Here is a 20,829-nt window from a genome sequence, read left to right on the forward strand (position 1 = left end):
CTCAGAATACAATGTTTTGTTTGTTTGTTTGTTTGTTTGTTTATTAGCTTTGTATTCTGAAGTGAAGCCACAAACAGCCTTGCCCTCAAGCCACCAGGAGTCCCAACTAAGTTAACAGAACCCGAGACTCCGGCTGACTGTTACTGTTACTGTTACTGTTACTGTACACCGCCGACCAGACCATAGCTTCCTCGACTGTCCCGCTGGCTCGTCGTCCACCCGCTTGTGATGCATGACTGCATGCCCTCTAGAGACTAGAATAAATAATGCTTGTGTTTTTATTGAAATAAATATGTCAGATTCTTACATGAAGCCACCCACTGTTATGTACATTCAGGACGTAATGATAACTGGGTGCAACTCTGAACCAGCACATCATGAGCTCATGCTAGAGTCTCAATTGCTTGTATATAAGTAAATGACTGTCGTTCAGTAGCTCAAGTATGATGATGCTGGTCAGCAGGAGGCCAAGGTCATGCCTCCCGCCACCACTGTCCCTGCGGCGGCCATGCCACGCTCCCACACGCCCCTTCCACGCATCTCTTAAAGGATTGCTCCCTATTAAATCCTGTACTTAAATCATCCATTGTAATTTTTTGCACTAAATTTTCACTAAAGTAACCCTTTCCCTGTCCCCAATGCATACTTAATAAAGCTATGTAATGGAAAACAAACTAAATTTTTAAATTTTTAATGAATGTTTCATTTGACTAAGCGTGTAGCAAAGTAAGGAATTTTCATAAATATTTTAACTGAATAGGAATTTCAAAGTAAATATACTTTTCATATTATTTTGCATTTTTATCTGTGGCTGAGTCGCGGCAGGGAAATTTAAGCTTGTCTGTAGGAAACCACTTTTTTTTTCTATTAGAAAACTTTGGTAGTTTTCATTTTTTAGGCTAATGATGAAAGCGCACATGAAAAGCTTTCATGATTCACTGCTTCTGTTTCCCACATTGTTGATGGTAACGTTTTCCATTATGGTTCTCTCCTCAATGTAATGATGTGGATCATGAAAACACACTCTTAACAACACAAGGTTATACTGTAATGTAACAACAACAACAATAAAAATAACAGTTATGATGATGATAATAATAATAATAATAATGATAATGTCAATAATAATTATAGCATCAATCATGATAATGAAAATCTATAAATTTATTGAAAAGTATGAATGATGATGACGATGATAATGATAATAAAATTATGATAATACCAATGATAATAATAATAACAATGATAATGATAATAACAATGATAATGATAATAAATAATAATAATAATGATAATAATAATAATAATAATAACAAATAATAATATAATGTTAGTGATTTCACAAAGAATAATGATAACATCTGCAGTATTACTAATGGTAACGGTTGAACTTCTAATAGTGGAGATGTCTTGAAGCAAGGCCAGCAGGAGACGGTGTTGGCTGCACCTTGATGTGTCCCGCCAAGTGGCGCGGCACGACCACCAAGTCATTCAAGTCACTCGTTATAATGTTCAGGCAAGGAAAGAAAAAAGTTCCCTATTGAGAACGATCGAACAATTGCTATGTGGCTGATGTTTGATATGACGAATTCTAAATCGAGTTTTATTATTATTATTATTATTATTATTATTATTATTATTATTATTATTATTATTATTATCATTATTATTATTATTTTTATTCATGACCATCATGAACATTACATATGATCATCTCGAGAATCTTTGCGAATTTTGTCATATTTGACTATTGGTGTTTTTATTTCCAGAGAAGTCAGTGGCGATGGAAAACGTTATTATCTATTATTATATGATATGATAATTGAATTATAAATTATTGCCAAACAATGTGTACATCTTTATGCAAGAGTTACATAAACACGCAATTGATGACGATGACTATGTCAAAATAGTCAGGTGTGTTGGACATGTCCACAACATGTCTTCAGTCATGTCATGCAGACGCGAGGTGAGATCAGTAACTTATACTCACAGACACACCTCACAAAGCTGCCCACCTCGCGCACACCCTTTCTCTGATTGGCCTTGCTGTAATTTTACACAGAGTACAGTTATAAACAGTCACTCATTGGAGCCAACATAAAGTGACAGTGTATATTAAATTTTACACCTGAGAAAATTAAGACGTGGTATATGTATGTAACTCATCTATGTTTTATTTACTATTTGCATTCATACATTGGTGAAAAATCGTATTCAAAAGAGCCTCTAAGTTAGCATCTTTATTTTGTTTTCTTGTTTTTTTAACGTTTTGAAGCACATGTTTGGTAGCGCATGTGTACAGAGGAGTAGTGAGGCTGAAACGATTGTGTATGAAATGTCTTGTCTTCCGGGACAAGAGCAGAGGAGAGAAAAACCCATGTGAAATGTTGCTTTTTCTATTTATTTCCGCCTCGCATTTCGAGCTGCTGTTCACTACGAGTTACTTGAGTCCTTACTTGATTACTTTTTTTAGCTTCTCATTTACAATTGCTTTCTCACACGAATCCAGTTTATCTGTTTTTCTTTCCGTGAATGACAATTTTATGTACTTTTCAGTTTCAGAATTCATTTTTATCATCAAAGGAAAGAATTTATACGCCCAACTTAAAATCGAAAATAAATATTTTGTTTTATGTTTAAATCATGATATTAATATCATGAATTTCCTATTTATGTGTTCACACCAGTATTTTCTGTTTACCACTTGACAATAACAAGTATTTCATTTGTTGTAATCATTGTTTGTGTAATAATTTAAATGTAGCTTCCTTATCTCTTAAAGTTGGCCCTTTATTAGCTTTATATTGCAGCCACTTTGATCCCTTTATTTAATGCAGCCCTTATCTATAATCCACCCTGCTCCATCAGTCCGGCTTTATCACACTTGAGTTCCTCCTGTCATGGGTTTCTCTCGCTCTGTCTTGGAGTGCCTGCTTCGCTACGTGCTAACTAACTATCCTATGTCTTCATCTTGTTCTAATTGTATTTCTGACATTTTTCAGGAGGCAGATGATGAAAAGGTAAACAACTCAAGCTTTAGAGCGACACGCACATAAGCCTCATGACACCCACTATGTGCAGCCTGCAACATTTTTTGTATACTAATTTTGCTCAGTGAAGCCTCATCTAAATTGTTTGGCGAGTCACCTGTTCTAAATCAAAGAGTGAGATTTTAACTTGCACCCCCACACCGAGCAGGTACCCTACAGCCGCAACCACACGACTGCTCACCTACATTGTCAAGGTCACGCACGTTAATCATTGACCAACACGTGCACCTTTATCATGCCCTTTGTCCTTCATACCGCCGAGAGGTGCACGGGCTCAGTGTCCATTATAGCACAGCACCGTCGACTTGTGTACAGCTGTAGTGTACTTGTCATTTTGAGGAAGACAAATCCATCCCTTAGTTCCCCTCTGAAACATTTGACGCCCTCGCTGCGCCATCCTCCTTCCGTGGTGCCGCCTTAGTCAAGTGATAGCGTCCTGATTTGGCCTCAAACACCCAGCTGTTGATTGGTGCATGACTGTCTGTTATTTTTTTTTTCAAGAAAATTATTGTAATGCATGAAGGTGTAAAGGTTAGCAGTGGCTAGTGTTGCCAAGGAGGAGGAGGATCAGTGGGTTGTCAAGTGAGCATGACTCGCTCTCCTCAACTCAGGGGGACATGCTACATAGCTTCTAACGGCAGTGCATGGCTCAGTGCCAGGTCAAGGTTCATGCTGTGACCTTGACTGGTGGTTCTGTTCAGTCGTCTTGGCCTGACCGTGCCTCTTGTCGCTCTCAAAAAAAAAAAAAAAAAAAAGAAGGAACACTAATCGTATTCTTGCCTTTTTTCATGCTTAATCCAGGAAAACGAGAAGGTAATTCGGGAAGACATATTATTCTACATGCCCGGCATTGTCTGTTTGGTGGTCAGTGTTGTCAGACCCAGAGCCCTTTCGACCCTGCCAGACAGTAGCCAGTCCAGGCAGCGCCCCTCCCACGCCCCCTACCCCTCCTCACCATTCCTACGTAAGGCCCTGCTCAGTGCCCGCTTAGGAACAACCTCCACACACCTAAGCTAGCACAAGGTGGGGTCCTGTACACTGGGCCACTGGTGAGGACAGGAGTGCGTGGTACCTCCTGCGGGTACAGAAAGGCCTCCGCCACAGCCAGTGAGCGCGGCGTCCACAATCTGACTCATCTTTGTCTCACACACAGCCTCTTCGTTGGGGATGCTATCTTTCTCTCTCTCTCTCTCTCTCTCTCTCTCTCTCTCTCTCTCTCTCTCTTTCTTTCTTTATCGGTTCACTCCCAGAGAGGCGGTTTTGGAAAGATGCTTTAAGCGGCTTTCGTGTTATTAAAGAGAGCGTTCACTTCTACAGTAACACAATATTCAGCCTTGCATGGCCACATCGAAAGCACTTTAATTTCTTGTCTTTTTATCGTGCCTTTGCACACCTTGAAGTGCAGCTGGTCAGATCAGGATAAAAGTTCAGCTTGTGTAGTTTGAGTAAAGTGTCACGTCACAGACAAGGCAAAAGATCCTGTCCCTTGGATCAAATTGATTAAGTGAGCATCATGAAAATTGTATTGATGAAAAGAATTGCCATACATTATTCAGTCGCCATACATAAACTAAATTTTTTTTTAGCTTATCTTGATTTTGTTTGAATTTTCAATAACAGTTTTTTTTTACTTATACATTTTGCTTTGTTATAATTAATCATTTGCGATAAAAAGAAAATTATATAATTAACAAATTAGTCTCAGCTGCCCGCCTCTCAATAACACTGGGACGGTCTCCTCCTGTACTGCACACTGTGAGAACACTGAGTCCAGAGTCCAGCCGCCGCGGGGAACCAACCACCTGTAGGAAGTCGCCTCTTGCCGTAGCCTTCCCTCGCCCTCAGGTCATGCTGTGTAGAATAATATGCTCCTGGATAACATACCGAGTAACGTAAAGAGACCCTGACTCCCTTTGCACCACCGTCTTTCTAGGCTCCTGAGTAATAGGGAATAATTGGACCTTTATTTCTTCTTCCTCCTTCATGCTCCTCCGATTAACCGGTAATTCGGTTAATGGGACGCGAATATCGATGTGTTGTTTTGTTCTCTTTTTCTGGAATGATGTGCGTTTGAGCTTTAAAGGGAAACACAACGAGGTATGGTCATCCCTGTTATGTCAGATATTTTATTATTACCATTATTGTATGTCGCTTAAGCGACGTGATGCTTCAGCGAGTCTGTCTTAGCATATGAAAATTAATACCGGTTTGTTTTCATGCAAACTCATACAAACAGAGTGCATGGCTTATTTGTCCCTAATTATCTGAATGACTTATCCTGCAATGAATTAAATAGATTGAATGAAAAAAAATGGAAACGCAAAGACAGGCTCGTTGACAAGGCTTTATTTTCTCTCATATTTTAAGCACGGGCATGATCATGTAGTTCATGGCCAGCTATCTCGGGGCTTCATACTTACCTTCAGTGTTGCTCAGCGTTTTTTTTTTTTTTTTTTTTCTCCTTAGCTGATGCTTGTGCTGCCCACTGCATACGGGATTCAGTACTAAAATTATATTTTATGTTATTTTTCCATTCATTATTTTCTTTATCAGTTTTTTTGTAAAATGTTGTATTTGGGAGGACGTCGCCTTAGTATTTGCTTGGAATGAAGGCTCCGAGGTAGCAGGTCAATACCTTTTTTTCTTGTTTTATATAATGACACATTCTGGCTCTGCATCATGTCTGCCTCTCGAAGGACACAGTCAGAATGGCAGTGTAACAACGCTCTTTTCTTATCTCTTCGTCATACTTATCGTCTTAATGTACATTTACTTTTGTGAGCGTGGCCACCAAAGCTGTCACAGATGTTAGCTGACTGTGACCTTGAGATAGTCACAATGCATGACCTTGCAAAGTTGACCTTTAGGATGAGTCCCTTCCACTGGGATTGGTGGAAGCTGTCTCGCATCCACTCCCATGCCTTTGAAGCATTAACATTCACTAAACTTGTCCTTTCTCTGAACATCTCAACTGCGGCCAATGTCTGCAGACTGTCCGTCCCTCCCTCATTTACCGCCACATCACTGAAATAGTCTGCTCACTAGATTAAGAGAGCAGCATTCTACCTAAAACCATTGATATTGTCAAACACTTTTATGATGCAATAGCTTACCAGTTCATTTTTAGTATCTGTTAATGTATTATCATCGTATGTTAGTTGTGGCAAATATCGATGCACGTCACAGATTTGCATCAGAAAAATAGCCACTCATTATTTTAATGAAATTCACTCACCACAGGTTGTGCATTCTTTCTTCCCTCTCATTGTGACATTAATTGACATTAATCAAGTGTCATAGTCGTATATTTGCCAATATTTAGTAGAACTGTTAGGAAAAATTAAGGTCGAGTGTTGCCATTTCTGCGAAGCCTTGCCCCAGTGGAAGATGTAGAATAGCATAGATACACACACACACACACAACACGCACACACACACACACACACACAGTGACGCGAGGAGTCGAGGCTGACGGTGTTGTTTCCTGACTGCAGACAACCACCCTCATCGGCCTCTTGAAAACCGCTCGACTCCTGCGCCTGGTCAGAGTGGCCAGGAAAATAGACAGGTACTCCGAGTATGGCGCCGCCGTCCTCCTCCTCCTCATGGCCACCTTTGCCCTCATCGCCCATTGGCTGGCCTGCATCTGGTGAGTCTCTTCACGTGTTGTATGCTCATCTTTCTTGTATGTATATGGGGGAAATAGTGGTGGGCGCCGGTGTTTGGCTGAATAGCCTATGGTACCCACTGGCCGCACTGACATTCATGTTACTTGCCAATTATCGGAGTTAACTGCCAACTAGCACCAGGGATGGGTGAATATTAAGATGTTTGTCAGTTTCAAGATCTTTTTTTAATATTCGGTATCGACATTTTAAATAACGCTGGGCAGAGACAAATATTAAGATATACTTGTCCGTTTCAGGATAGTGAACGACTTTTACTTTTTTTCCTATATTGGTATTTTAGATTAATCGGCAAACTTTCCTCTACAAATCTATGTTTGTTTTTGTTTTTCTTCTTCTCACCCAAACTACTGATATATTTACGGTTAAAACGAGGAATAAATAAAATACGTCAAAATCGATCAGGAAAAAATATTCTTATCCTCATATAGACGTACACACGCGCGATAATAAGTGTCGCTATTCACAACTACACCAGACACTTTTCACTCGCTATAGAATGTTTTACTAGTCTCACACCTCTCGCCGTGGAGACGAGCCGCGGGGCCGGTATGGGGCCCTGCCTTCGCCGACACAGCACAAGTACACGCATCAGCCTACGAAGCCGAGTCTTGGAAAACACCCTTTTTGCCTGCCTGCCAACTTGTACTGCTTACGGCAACGTCAGCGTATCAGCACCTTCGCAGTGGTGCGTGACAACGCGGGGGTGACCGGCAACATACATCGCATTAGTCACACACACACACATTTAAGGCTTAAACACTAGATATACAGCTTCTAATTAGCGCCAGTCACCCACCAGTGGTCTCTCTCTCTCTCTCCGATACAGCTACCACCCCTTCCCCCAACCGCCCACAACCACCACCGCCCCGCCACTTACCGGAACAATTCCACGGGGCACATTATATTATTAATCTCTCGGGTTTTCCATGTGTTTTTAAGTGTTCTCATGAGTCCGAGTGAAGGAAAAGTGGAGGAGGAGGAGGAGGTGAAGAGGAGAGGTTGAGTATGAAGGGGAGGAAATAGTTTTGTAAATAGAAAAAAATCGTCCTTAAGAGTGCATTTTTCCTGTTTTTTTTTTTTTTTAATAGATCTGGCATTGTTTTGATATTCGATATGTTACTAGCTAAGTATAACAAGTTTTAAACCATAATACAATCGAGTCTAGCTGTGTTTGGTTTCTCCAAAAAAAAAAAAAAAAATACGTATATCATTGTGAAAAAAAAATATATATATATATTGCTTTATTACCACTCCTTGGTTTTGGGGGTTGATATTAGACATAAAATATGTGAAACATGACGCAAGTAATGATGTCTAAGAATATCTACTCTAACTATTCGTATTTTTAAATTTAAAATTCTTGTTATATATGCCACCCCCAAAAAATTATATATATATATATATATATATATATATATATATATATATATATATATATATATATATATATATATATATAAATTCTTAATACAAGGAATTTGTGTGTTGTTTGTATGTCTAAAAAGCAAAAAAAAAAATTATTTATTTTTTTTTTTTTTTTGGAAAAAGTAATATATTGTAGTCTGAGTTTTCAATCTTGATATTTTGATGTTTTTGTGAGGGATGTTTTAGGAAAATACGGACCGTTTGATGAACTTTGTTCTCATGATCCTGGACTCGGTACGGTTTTTATATATTGGGTGTTAGTTAAAGTATTTGCTGTGTCAGAAGAAATAGTGTATTTCTGTCTGGACGCCTTTTTTCTTTTCTCGATTCTTAAAATGAATTACGTACATAAAAACTGGGCGCCACAGGGGCACCTTATCCATCCATCCCCACAGGTCACCTAACGAAATCTAATCTAACCATCCCCTGGACCACCAAGTGGGCCAGGCCAGTGCTACCCGCTCAGTGACTACAGTATGGAGGTGTAAATTATATTACTGGAGAGTCTAAAGGGTCTATGAGGGAAGCATGTAGCTACACTTCATAATTAATCAATAACTTGTATATACTCCTTTGCCAAGAAAATAACATCTAAGGGGCGGGAAGGGTTTGGTTTACGTGACAAAGGGTATGGAAGATGTAGCAACAAGGAAGGAGTGAAAATGGAGGGGCAGACTTGCTCTCATAATATGACAGAGGAGAGGAAAAAAATTAATGAAAAATTGAAAGGATAAGTTTTTCATGTCAAAGAACTTGCCCACACCTTTAATAGACATTAGCACCATGACAAATACACAAACCTCTTCCCTCCTTATCTTTGTCATTTGCATTAGTCACTGTTGCTTATAATGTCTTCTTGGCATTTTTTCACAAGGAAATTATCAAAATGGCACAAACATTTTCTCTATAGAATGATAGTGCAAGTATGTACTAACCACATCAAGTAATGTATCTATTATGAACCACACTAAACTTGTCCATTCACTTTGATGCAAGATTCAACTGTCATATCCAACTTAATTTACAACACAGCTAAACAATTAAGCTGCATCTCGCTGCATCCTCCTGAGCTGCACATTCTTTGACAGGTATGCTATTGGCAATGCAGAGCGGCCAGGGCTGCCTCACAAAATAGGTTGGCTGGACCATCTGGCCAATGCTACTCGTCAGTACTACTACGGCAACAGCACGGGGGGACCCACACTCAGGGTAAGTCATTTGTTCAACATTATTCTTTCTTTCTCTGTTGTGTATCTATAGCTAATATTGATTCATTACAGATCCTTATAAGTAACTACTTTTTTTTTAGAATTTTGATGTAAACAGTTTATTTTTATTGTGAACTTTCCTTTTTACAGAATGAATATGATTAAGTTTTTATTTTGTAATTTTTTAAAATTTTGCAATTATGTACTATGAAAAATATTTTGATGAACTACTATACACATATACTTATACTTTCTCACATTTTTTTTCAAGACAAAATGTGTGGAAAGGTGTCACTTAGTTAAACCTACATACATATTTATGTGTGAAGCTGTGAGCTTGTCCAAAATACATCATCATAACATTGTGTCCAGGCTGTATTGTTACTTGTAGGATTATGAGATGTATCAGAATCTTAATCATAGATGAAAGCCTTGGTGACTTGTTTAATCAACTGAACAGTATGGCAAAAAATTGGAGATCTTTCCTAGGAATATGATGGTCCCAAAGCACACCATGAGATGCACCACATAATGGATGTGCATCATTAAATGAAATCAGTCTATTGGGAGAGAACCTTGGGACCACTGGCTGGTTGGCAGCCTTCTTAGAGGATTGTCATGTCAAGTTTAAACTTGCATTTCATTAGAAAAAAATCTAAGAGAGAAAATTTTCTTTTAACTAAGAACTTCCAATCCTGCAAAGTAAATTGACAATAGTTAACAAAATGACAATGCATCATGATAGAAAAGAAAATATAAGATATGTATTTTATGGTGCAGAAAAAAATACTTTTTATCTTTGAAGGTTCAAATTATAAGCTGTACTTAACATGCACAATCTCTTTCACTAAGCATTACATTTGGCCATGGAATGCACATGCATTATGATGTTTTCTTCATAATTTTCTCATTCTTTGCTCTAACACAGTGGTATCATTGTACTCCTGTGGTGTTTTCCAGGGTGCAGTTGTGGCTGCCAGACTACAAACTTAAAATATTAATTATGGTGGATGAGTGAATGGCTTACTTATCTTTGATTTTGGTTCTTTTAGAAGGAAATTTCCAGCTTTTATGATGCTGTCTTCAAAAGAAATATTTTTGTAACATTTTTGCCTTTGCAACACAAGGGCATTGGAAACTTGCTCTTCTATTCAACCCCTCCAAAGAAATATATAATTTAACTTGTTCTGTTATGAAATTACACTATACTTATTAATGACTATTTTATTTATTTATTTATTTATTTATTTTTTTATTTATTTATTTATTTATTTATTTATTTATTTATTTTTTTATTTATTTATTTATTTATTTATTTATTTATTTATTTTTTTTTTTTTGTGTGTGTGTGTGTGTGTGTGTGTGTGTGTGTGTGTGTGTGTGTGTGTGTGTGTGTCACAAATGCTAAGGAGAGTTTTACATGGTAAACATAATTTATTTCAATTAACATCAATATTTCTCTTATTGCATAGCATTACATTGTATTTCATTTAATTTCCAAGCTGTTGTTCATTTCTCAAACATCTCATCCTGTCTCATGGCTCTTCATAAAATGGACCTGATTCTGAGGCACAAAAATTACCACCACTTCCGTCTCCTCAGTCTCGTTACATCACCGCCCTCTACTTCACTTTCTCCTCGTTAACATCGGTGGGATTTGGAAATGTTTCTCCCACCACGGAGATCGAGAAGGTCTTCACTATCTTCGTTATGATGATGGGCTGTGAGTGGCTAGATGGTGCACTCCTCCATAGTATGCGTTGCATCGGGTACAAATATCGAGAGACTTTAGCCCTCACACTCCACCAGAATTCATTGTTAATTCACTTGAATCTTTAGCTTAAGTCTCTTGATGAAACACTGTGTATTACTAGATTGCAGTTTTGAGTGTACCGAAAGTCACGTCGCTTATGATTTAGCAGGTGTTAAGTGTATTTTACACTGTCATTATTATGTTTGTGATGTCACTGTTACATTGTACAAATGAGGTCTGTGTTGCTTCACTTTATAGTTGCAATTCCTTCACCAGTATCACATTTATATCATGTGTCAGTAGAGAAGCTACACTTTCTGAGTCTGTTGCTGTGGGACTGAATAATAATTCATCAAGAACCATCAGGTACCACAAGGTCTCCTTGGTGCAGTACACATACATTTGTTTTATATGAGTGGAACTTTGAAATGCAGGGTTCTTCCAAAATAGTTCCAGAGTAAAGGGTATAACCTAAACTTGAAATTTTCTGCCTACTGTGCACTGTGCGTTAGTACCATGTGAGAAAATAATAATGGGGTAATGATGTGCTTTAGCATCAGTGGATCAGTCTCCCTGACAGCCAGAATAATCTCAGTTGTAAAGATTAGTCCATCTTTACAAATCACATTTGTACCCTGTGTTCATATTGTTCCACTGTAATGGAATTTCAGGATTGTTTCACTAGCATTAGAGCATTTCCCCAGTCACTCTCACTTTTCTTCCCATATCATTCCTGTCTGCATTACCCTTGAGCTTTGTCCTTTAGAAAACATCACCTCCACTACCTCCCACAGGCTAAGTATGTGACAGCACTATACTTCACCTTCAGTAGCCTCACGTCTGTGGGTTTCGGCAACGTGGCGCCAAACACAGATGTAGAGAAGATATTCACCATATTGGTTATGCTCATTGGCTGTAAGTACGAGTGGGTTAGGCCAGTCATTAGGTAGATACAGGCCTGCATGGCTCCCTAGCCTCAACTAAGAACGAAATACTGAAAAGACCAAGAACTTCATTTGGTTCTTCTGCATTTTTCATTCCTTTTATACTCTTTTTCAGTACTTTTAGTTGGTTTTCGGTGTATAGCTTTCAGCCAGAGTAAACAGTTTGTGAAATGACCTTTGGAATTATGTCAGTTTGTGCATGTGACTCACTAAGCTGACGTCTCAGACTGTGACAGGACACAGCAAGACTGTTCACCCAGCATGTGTGATGACAGTGCCTCTGTAGGCTGAGGCACACTTAGACTTACTGTGGCTAATGCATGTTATTAGTTTCCTTAATGTATGATATGATCTTCATCAGGAATCTCTTCTGATTTTGTTAATTTGGCCAAGAGTATATCAATATTAAGATATGTGTTGAATTAGACCAATAAGAGAAAAGATCATATGATTTATCATCAATTTTTATACTTCATTGGAATAATTCATCCAATTTAAGTTTTGAAAAATTAAAGCAGCATTATAACCAAAGGAATTAATTCAATATACCTCTTCACTATTGAGGTGTTGGTGCCACTGTCATGGGTGGCGGTGGAGTGGAGCAGCAGTGGCCATGTGGTGCTATGGCCACTTGGAAACAATGGCTACAAGTTCACTGACACAGAATTTATAAGAGTAGATAGACTCTGATAGATGCTAGGTGTGAAAGGGAGACTACCAGTATGGGTGGTGGAGTGCATTAGTGGAAAAGAGAATGAGAGAGGATTTGAGCAAATAAGAATGATAATAATGGAGACATGCGGCCAAAGCTTGAGGGAAGTTCTGAGGAAGAGGAGTCAGGTATGAATAGGTACATACAGTAATTGAGTCTGAGTGTACTAATTAGCTTGTTTTCTGTATAAGGTATCAAAGCCACAGCCATTGTCCATCTTTACCTTGAGTGTGGCAGATGGAGGTGCATGGATCTGTTTGGATCATAGTCTAATGCTCCAGTCACATATTCCATTTCTTTTATTTAACCCATTATAATCATATTACAATTTTATTTTCCTAAAGCCCTGCCTACAAACATGCAAAGGATGAGTCCAGGCACCATTTTGTAGTTTTCCTTATATATTTCTTTTGTTGTTTATGCATTAATGTTATTTTGTTCATGAATTTTTGTATCTTAAGTACTTTTTTTCTTTTTCCTTTCTTTTTACCAGATGTGTTTGTGCAGTTCTGCCTACACCAGAATTTTAACATCAATATATTTTCTGTATTTTTATCACAACATCCTGAGGAGAATAATGTATCTATATTAATTATATTTAACTTCTTTTCTTTTTTCATTTTCTTTTCATGCCTTTTCACGCATGTGCATGTTACCACACGACCCACACGCCACTCCCCTTGGTGTCTTTGCTTTCTGAAGGAGAAGTACATAACTGCCATGTACTTCACCTTCAGTACCATAACAAGCGTGGGCTTTGGTAACGTGTCTCCCAACACTGATTGTGAAAAGGTCTTCACAATCATTGTTATGCTGCTTGGCTGTGAGTTGTCATGCATCTTACCTCTGTGGTGCTGATCCTCCTTTGATAGTTATCATCATCTGATTTCCATATCACCATATCAGTGCTGTTGCTTCACAAACCTGTCTTGATTTATTCTAAAAATGCATCCTGAGTGGAGCCATATTCTTATGCACCAGTTGCAAGTATATTCTGAGCAGTGTTTAGAGACTTTTGTGTGGTTACTATGTACTCTGGCCTAGTGCAAGGAGATCATTGAGAGTAGAGCATTTTACTAGAGTAACTCAAGCCTTTCATTATCTTGTTTTCCTTCATATCTGTAGTGCAAAGCTTTCATGCTGAAACTCCTCTACAGGTATTCTATGTTCTCTGTGTTAGTGTGTATGTACATTGTTGCCTGTTTTCTGTAAGTAGTATTTGCCACTGAGTCTTATTTATGTTATTGCAATAAAGGATTAAGGGATATGAGAGTAAATATATGATTTTGTTATTGAATCAGTAAGTAAAAGCTCACTAATCATAACATTGAAATACTATATCTTTTTTCTCCCTAAACAAAAAGTATCTCTTTTTATTGTTGAATAATTCAATGGTTTGGCCTCCTATTTTTTTTCTTTTATGATATTGCATCACTGAAGGGAGTTATTGCTTGTTATTGTTTTTTGCTTTCAATTATTTACTGACACTGTCAATCATATGTAGAGAGACAAAGACATAAAGTGTCAACATAGTTTATTCTCTTAATTATAACTGCTCAGCATTTTTCTCAGGCTTTAATCATTAATTTATGTATTGTTTTAATTCATTGTGTGATGATGGTGTTTTTCTTCCAGCTCTCATGTATGCCAGTATCTTTGGTAATGTGTCGGCCATCATTCAGCGACTGTACGCTGGCACAGCCCGCTACCACACACAGTTCATGAGAGTCAAAGAGTTCATCCGTTTCCATCAAATACCTAACCCACTCAGGCAGCGGCTAGAAGAGTATTTCCAGGTGAGTGGCTCAGGTAGGAGTAGGCTCCTATGGTCTACAGGGAGGCTCTTCACAAACTACCACTAGTGCTTGATATATTTGGCCAGCCTCATGTTGTTGTATTCTCTTGATGGGATCATTATTCATATTGGGGTTAATGAGTTATAATTGGTTTTATTTTTTGTTTGAAATAACATAAACTGTAAAATTAATTCTACTTTAGTATACTCTTTATTTTCTTAGAATAATCAGAAATTGAAATACTGATTTGAATATTAATTTCATTTTCTCATAATGTGTGCCATCAGCTGGTAATGATGCCTTAACACTCATTAATCTATGCTTGTTGTGTTTTACATAATTTGCCCTTCCATGGAAATGGGAAGACTAAAATTTACCACAAATTGTCTCACATTTTTCAGCTAAGTATATCTTTTGCCTGTTTAATATGTTTATATCTACCAAGGACTTATAAAATCAAATTGGAAGCTTTGATTTTTATGTTTATTTGTATTGAATGTAGTTTGATTTTAGTAACTGCTTAATGAGCTTGATTTGAATCAAAATACATATTCATAAAATAGAAAAATATATTTTCTGGTTCAGTCATAGTGCTGTATTTATTTTGAAATAGTAAAACAAGATCGTAATTAGACAGGTATCAGCCTCTCGTAGACACGTGAAAATGTTGCTTTATGTTTTAGTTACTAATCTTTGTAATAATTGGTGTCTGAAGACTGCAGGTAAGCAAGTATTTTGTGTTTGTCTCTTGGATGCCACCTTCAAGGTTTGGACAGATGGCTTCCCTCTGGGGAGTTAGGTGAAATGTCAGCAGCTCATGTTTTGCCAGTTTGCTACATGTTGATGACAGTTTTATAAGGTTTGTTTGTCAAACCTGTGTTTGCCACCAAGCTGTACCAACACTGCACATGTGTAAGCAGAGTGTCAATGCTAGGCCTTCAGCTCCTGCTTGGGGCCTTGCCAGTGCCATCAAAGCTGCAGGACTTGCACACTGTATACAAACAGCCTGAACATTTTTTAACCTTTGTTTTCTCATCACGTCTCCCCTTATGCTCTTTTTTCTTTAATCTAGTAAGGCTATTTCTCTCTCTCTCTCTCTCTCTCTCTCTCTCTCTCTCTCTCTCTCTCTCTCTCTCTCTCTCTCTCTCTCTCTCTCTCTCTCTCTCTCTCTCTCTCTCTCTCTCTCTCTCTCTCTCTCTCTCTCTCTCTCTCTCTCTCTTTGCTAGTGACTGAGTGTAAAACATACCAAGTTGACAATAGTTTCCTTGAAAACCAGTTATGAATATTTTATAGAGTGAAAAGATAATATGTACTTTTGTTTGGGTTCCCTGTTTCTGTCTCACAGTACTGTATTACACTCAAGATCAACCAACAAGTGGATGAAGAGACATCTGTGGGTGGTGTGTATGTGTGTGTGTTTCACTGTTTGACCTGCTGCAGTCTCTGACGAGACAGCCAGACGTTACCCTACGGAACGAGCTCAGAGCTCATTGTTTCCGATCTTCGGATAGGCCTGAAACCAGGCACACAACACACACCGGGACAACAAGGTCACAACTCCTCGATTTACATCCGGTACCTACTCACTGCTAGGTGAACAGGGGCTACACGTGAAAAGAGACACACCCAAATATCTCCACCTGGCCGGGAAATCGAACCCCGGTCCTCTGGCTTGTGAAGCCAGCGCTCTAACCACTGAGCTACCAGGCGCGCGCGTGTGTGTGTGTGTGTGTGTGTGTAATTCACCTCGGTCGCCTATTGGTCACCCACACCGGGAAAGCAAGGCCACAACCCCTCGAGTTACATCCCGTACCTATTTACTGCTAGGTGAACAGGGGCCACACATTAAGAGGCTTGCCCATTTGCCTTACCGCTTACTGGGACTCGAACCCGGCCCTCTCAATTGTGAGTCGAGCGTGCTAACCGCTACACTACGGTGTGTGTGTGTGTGTGTGTGTGTGTGTGTGTGTGTGTGTGTGTGTGTGTGTGTGTGTGTGTGTGTGTGTGTGTGTGTACTGAAGCACCTTATAATCATGCAATAGCTTACTTTGAAAAAGGTAGTACAACTAAAAGATTCAATATCAAAACATGTAATTTTGAGGAAACTTAGGTTGCAATTATCATTTTGCTTCACTGCATGATTGGAAAGGTTGCATTGTGAATCCACAGCTGTGTATGTACTTAGTGTTTGGTCAAGTTTGTCCATATTGTTTTCTTTTTTCTGTCTGCTTTTCACATTCTCTCCTTCATTTTTTTGTACACCTATAACACTAGAGGGTTTGCCGTTGCCTTGTAGATGCAAAATTTGTTCACTGAGCACATAAGGGCCTTCCTAATCCTTTTCTGATCCTTTCCCAAATCCTGAATGCCACCACACCTCACTAAAGCTCATCCATCATCAACAGTAACATCTCCAGTTATCACTTTTCTTCTATGCATCTTTTTTTTTTTTTTATAGTTTCTATTTGGCACCCTTAATTTTGCCTTCATCATGGCATCTTATCATCTCTAAACTAGCATTTTTAGATACTGAAATTCTAAATTTGTCATAATAGCAAAATATTGTTATATACTTTCAAAAGCTGTTATTACTTGCAAAGTTTTTAGTTTTCAGTGTATACAGACATATGTAATAGGTACATACTCATAGGTGAAAGAATTGTCTATTAATAATGATACAGAATATTATACAATTATTTCATAAGCATCTAGTTGCTATATTATCAATCCTGTTGGAGTTACTTGAAAGTCATTAAGCAGATTGGCCTGCACTGTGATGTTATGCACTTCTTTAGTATGAATAAATTGAATGAGTCTGCATCTGTCACTTGTGCTTCCTGACTTGTTGGATGACTTAGAAATAAATTACTATTGCATTTGGTACCAAGTGTCTTCATAGGATGATAGATCATTAATGTTCAAACAATGACTACTCCATGAACTGCATGAAATCTTTGAATTATGTTATATTGGCATATGTCACAGTGGTGGAATTTCAACTTAGAGGCAATCCTTAATAGGGAAGAGCAAGGGAACAACAATGTAACTCATAGCTGACGCAAATTGATCAATCCTGTCAAGAGGTGCTCAGAATGAGAAAGATAACTGTAAGGGGCTTGTTGAGACGAGTCCTTACCAGTGGTGATGACAGAGGAGTAAAACAATACACCCATATTCTGCTCTCTATTCATAATTGTGTTCCGAGTAGAGCTTTACTGACATGACCACTGTGATTAGGATACCATGAAATAGTGTGAGTAGGCATTCATATTGAATCTAAAAGATGATGAGTATACTACTTTATTGTAATGCAGGATGAAATTAATGCATTATCGATTTTATTGTTTAAGAGTAGGATTAGTTATCTGACTTTGATATTTATTGTTTACAAAATAATATTCATTAGAATTGATATTTACTACCTTAACACACATTTCATTATCATGCATTTTACTGAAGACTTACTTATCAGTTTGTGACATTGACATACATGTGTTTAGTTTTGTCTTCATTTCTCATCATTCTTGGTATCATGATTTTTATTCTTTACCATTTGCATGTATCACATTCTAACATTTGTTTGCCAGAATTATTTAACTGACATTAGATTGTTGTTATTTTATTTTTTTTTTCACAAACCTTTTATTCTTCAATGTCTGATTTACCATTCCCATAGCTTTATCTTCACTAGCTTTGTTTTTACCTCTGTATCCGGAGATTTCTCTTATTCTATCCTATTCACCTTTTGTTTACTGGTCAGTATCCTCTCAGTACCTTCCAGTTCCATGCATCAATCCTGGACTGTCCTCTTGCACTGCTGTTTTGTCCCCACTTTGTCACCCTGGCCCTTTGTCTCCCCAGCACGCCTGGACCTACACAAACGGCATCGATATGAATCTGGTGTTGAAGGGCTTCCCTGATTGCCTGCAAGCTGACATCTGTCTGCATCTCAACAGACAGCTTTTCCAATCCTGTCCAGCCTTTGAAGGTGCCAGTCCAGGATGTTTACGGTAGGTGTTTAGGGGATGTGGTAATTGATGTTTTTTCTTTTGGTGTCTACCCTAAAAGCACGCTTGGTCTTATACGAATGGCATTGACATGGGGGCGGTGATGAATATGTTTCCCGAGTGCCTTCAGGCCGATATAAGCCTGCACCTCAACCGTCACCTGTTTGATGCTGTTTCGTCCTTCGAGGGAGCAAGACCTGGGTGTTTGAGGTTAGTGCGATCAGTAGCTTTCTTTGCAGTCTGTGACCAGGCAGTCTTACTTCAGACTGCTCCACTTTAGGGTGTTCATGGTCATGCTAACTTTAGTGAAACATTCCCTTGATTAGAACTGTTTTTCTAAATGACAGTGATAGTTTTAACAAAATATTACTGCATGTTTAGATTCATCTATAGAATAGTGATTATGCATTATGTATCAACAACTTTGTCAGTAGAAAATATACCTTGCAAGAATTTCATTAGATCATTATACAAGAAAAGTTTGGTAGTGTGATAAATGCATTTTGGAAACCTCAGAGCAGCATGAAGCTGACAAGTAATAGGCAAGAAATAGTAGGCTAGCAAATCCCTACATAGTGAAAACTATAATGATAATATTTATGATATATGTATATATGCACAAACACACACACACACACACAAACAGGATTGTGAAATACTGCAGGAAGACTTAAACAAGATCTGGAAATGGAGTAAAAAATGGGAGATGGAATTCAATGTGGACAAAAGCCATGTCATGGAAATGGGAAAAAGTGAAAGACGACCAGTGGGAATCTATAAGATGGGAGATGGAGTAGAACTAGAAAAAGGAAAAGGACTTAGGAGTGACAATGGAAAAAAACAATCAACCGGTAAGCCATATTGATAGAATTTTCAGAGACATATAATTTGCTAAGGAATATTGGATTAGCATTTCACTATATGGACAAAGAAATGATGAAGAAATTGATAAGTACTAAAATAAGACCCAGATTGGAATATGCAGGAGTTGTGTAGTCCTTCCCATAAAAAGAAACACATAAGGAAGTTGGAGAGACTACAAAAAATGGCTACAAGAATGGTTCCAGAATTTAGAGGGATGACATATGAGGAGAGACTAAAAGCTATGGATCTACCAACCCTGGAACAGAGAAGAGAGAGAGGGGATCTGATACAAGTTTATAAATTGATTAACCCTTTCAGTACCATGGCGCATTTCCATATTCATTCTGGTGACTATTTGGTGATTTTATACAGCTTCAGAAACTCATGTGGGGGATTAAAATAGTGAAGACTGTGGCCATTAATCTTCTGCCCTCCATAGACCCTTCCTAATGTCAATAAAATGGTCTAATGGTACACAAATCTCAAGGTAGAAATGTTTCCCAGTACTGAAGGGGTTAACAGAATGGATCAAGTGGATAATGAGAAACTAATCCTGAGAGAAGAATATGACATTAGAAGCACAAGATCGCATAGTAAGAAACTGAGGAAGGGAAGATGTCTGAGGGATGTTAAAAAATACAGTTTCCCGCAAAGATGTTTTGAGACTTGGAACAGTTTGAGTGAGGAAGTGGTGTTAGCAACGAGTGTGCATAGTTTTAAAGAGAAATTGGATAACTGTAGATATGGAGACGGGGCCACACGAGCATAAAGCCCAGGCCCTGTAAAACTACAACTAGGTAAATACACACACACATGATCATTATAATGTACATCTGAAATAACAAAGCCGAACTGGCATAACAAACTTGCCACTCATATGAGCAGTGGAATTCAATAAATGTTTTATCAGGATGACAAATCAATACTGGCAAGATGAACTTGCCATTTGTATGAGCACAAATTTTCCAGTAAAGATCAAAAGGAGAAAGAGAGAGAGAGAGAGAGAGAGAGAGCTCTGACTTTTGGGGATTTACTGTACGTATGTATATGCATGACGTCAGCATTAGATAAATATGACTTGTACTTGTCAAAGCAATACAAAACTTTACGTGATAATGCAGGAAATTCAGGATGATAAGAATTTAGGCTTGGGTAGGAAGCTTAGTTGGGCACTCACTATATACATTTGTTGCATTATCTCAAATGTAGTAGGGCAAATGCACTTTTTTTTGGGGGGTGGGGGGGAATTTTTTATATCATTTCTGGTTCCCTAGAACCAATCAAAATTTTTGCCATAGGTTCTTCAATTCCCATAATGCACATTTGCCACAATGAACGTTACATTGGAATTAATCATGTTTGTTGCTGTGTAACCTGC

The 20,829-nt window shown here is 38.2% G+C and overlaps 1 protein-coding gene across 8 annotated transcripts in view; it reads left to right on the forward strand.

Moving 5' to 3' along the window:
* LOC123510428 (potassium voltage-gated channel subfamily H member 6-like) overlaps positions 1 to 20,829 on the forward strand; it is a 699,140-nt gene that overhangs the window by 634,860 nt on the left and 43,451 nt on the right. For 6 of the 8 annotated variants that reach the window (XM_045265610.1, XM_045265612.1, XM_045265607.1 and 3 more), the window contains exons 16-21: positions 3,006 to 3,023; positions 6,548 to 6,702; positions 9,256 to 9,376; positions 11,923 to 12,043; positions 14,420 to 14,580; positions 18,649 to 18,797. In XM_045265610.1, coding sequence (XP_045121545.1) covers positions 3,006 to 3,023; positions 6,548 to 6,702; positions 9,256 to 9,376; positions 11,923 to 12,043; positions 14,420 to 14,580; positions 18,649 to 18,797 — 725 coding nt within the window. Of the gene's footprint in view, positions 1 to 3,005; positions 3,024 to 6,547; positions 6,703 to 9,255; positions 9,377 to 11,922; positions 12,044 to 14,419; positions 14,581 to 18,441; positions 18,591 to 18,648; positions 18,798 to 20,829 lie in introns of all 8 variants that reach the window. The other 2 variants (XM_045265606.1, XM_045265609.1) reach the window with 1 other exon arrangement.

The sequence above is a fragment of the Portunus trituberculatus genome, chromosome 29, assembly GCF_017591435.1.
Source record: "Portunus trituberculatus isolate SZX2019 chromosome 29, ASM1759143v1, whole genome shotgun sequence".
Lineage (NCBI taxonomy): Eukaryota > Metazoa > Arthropoda > Malacostraca > Decapoda > Portunidae > Portunus > Portunus trituberculatus.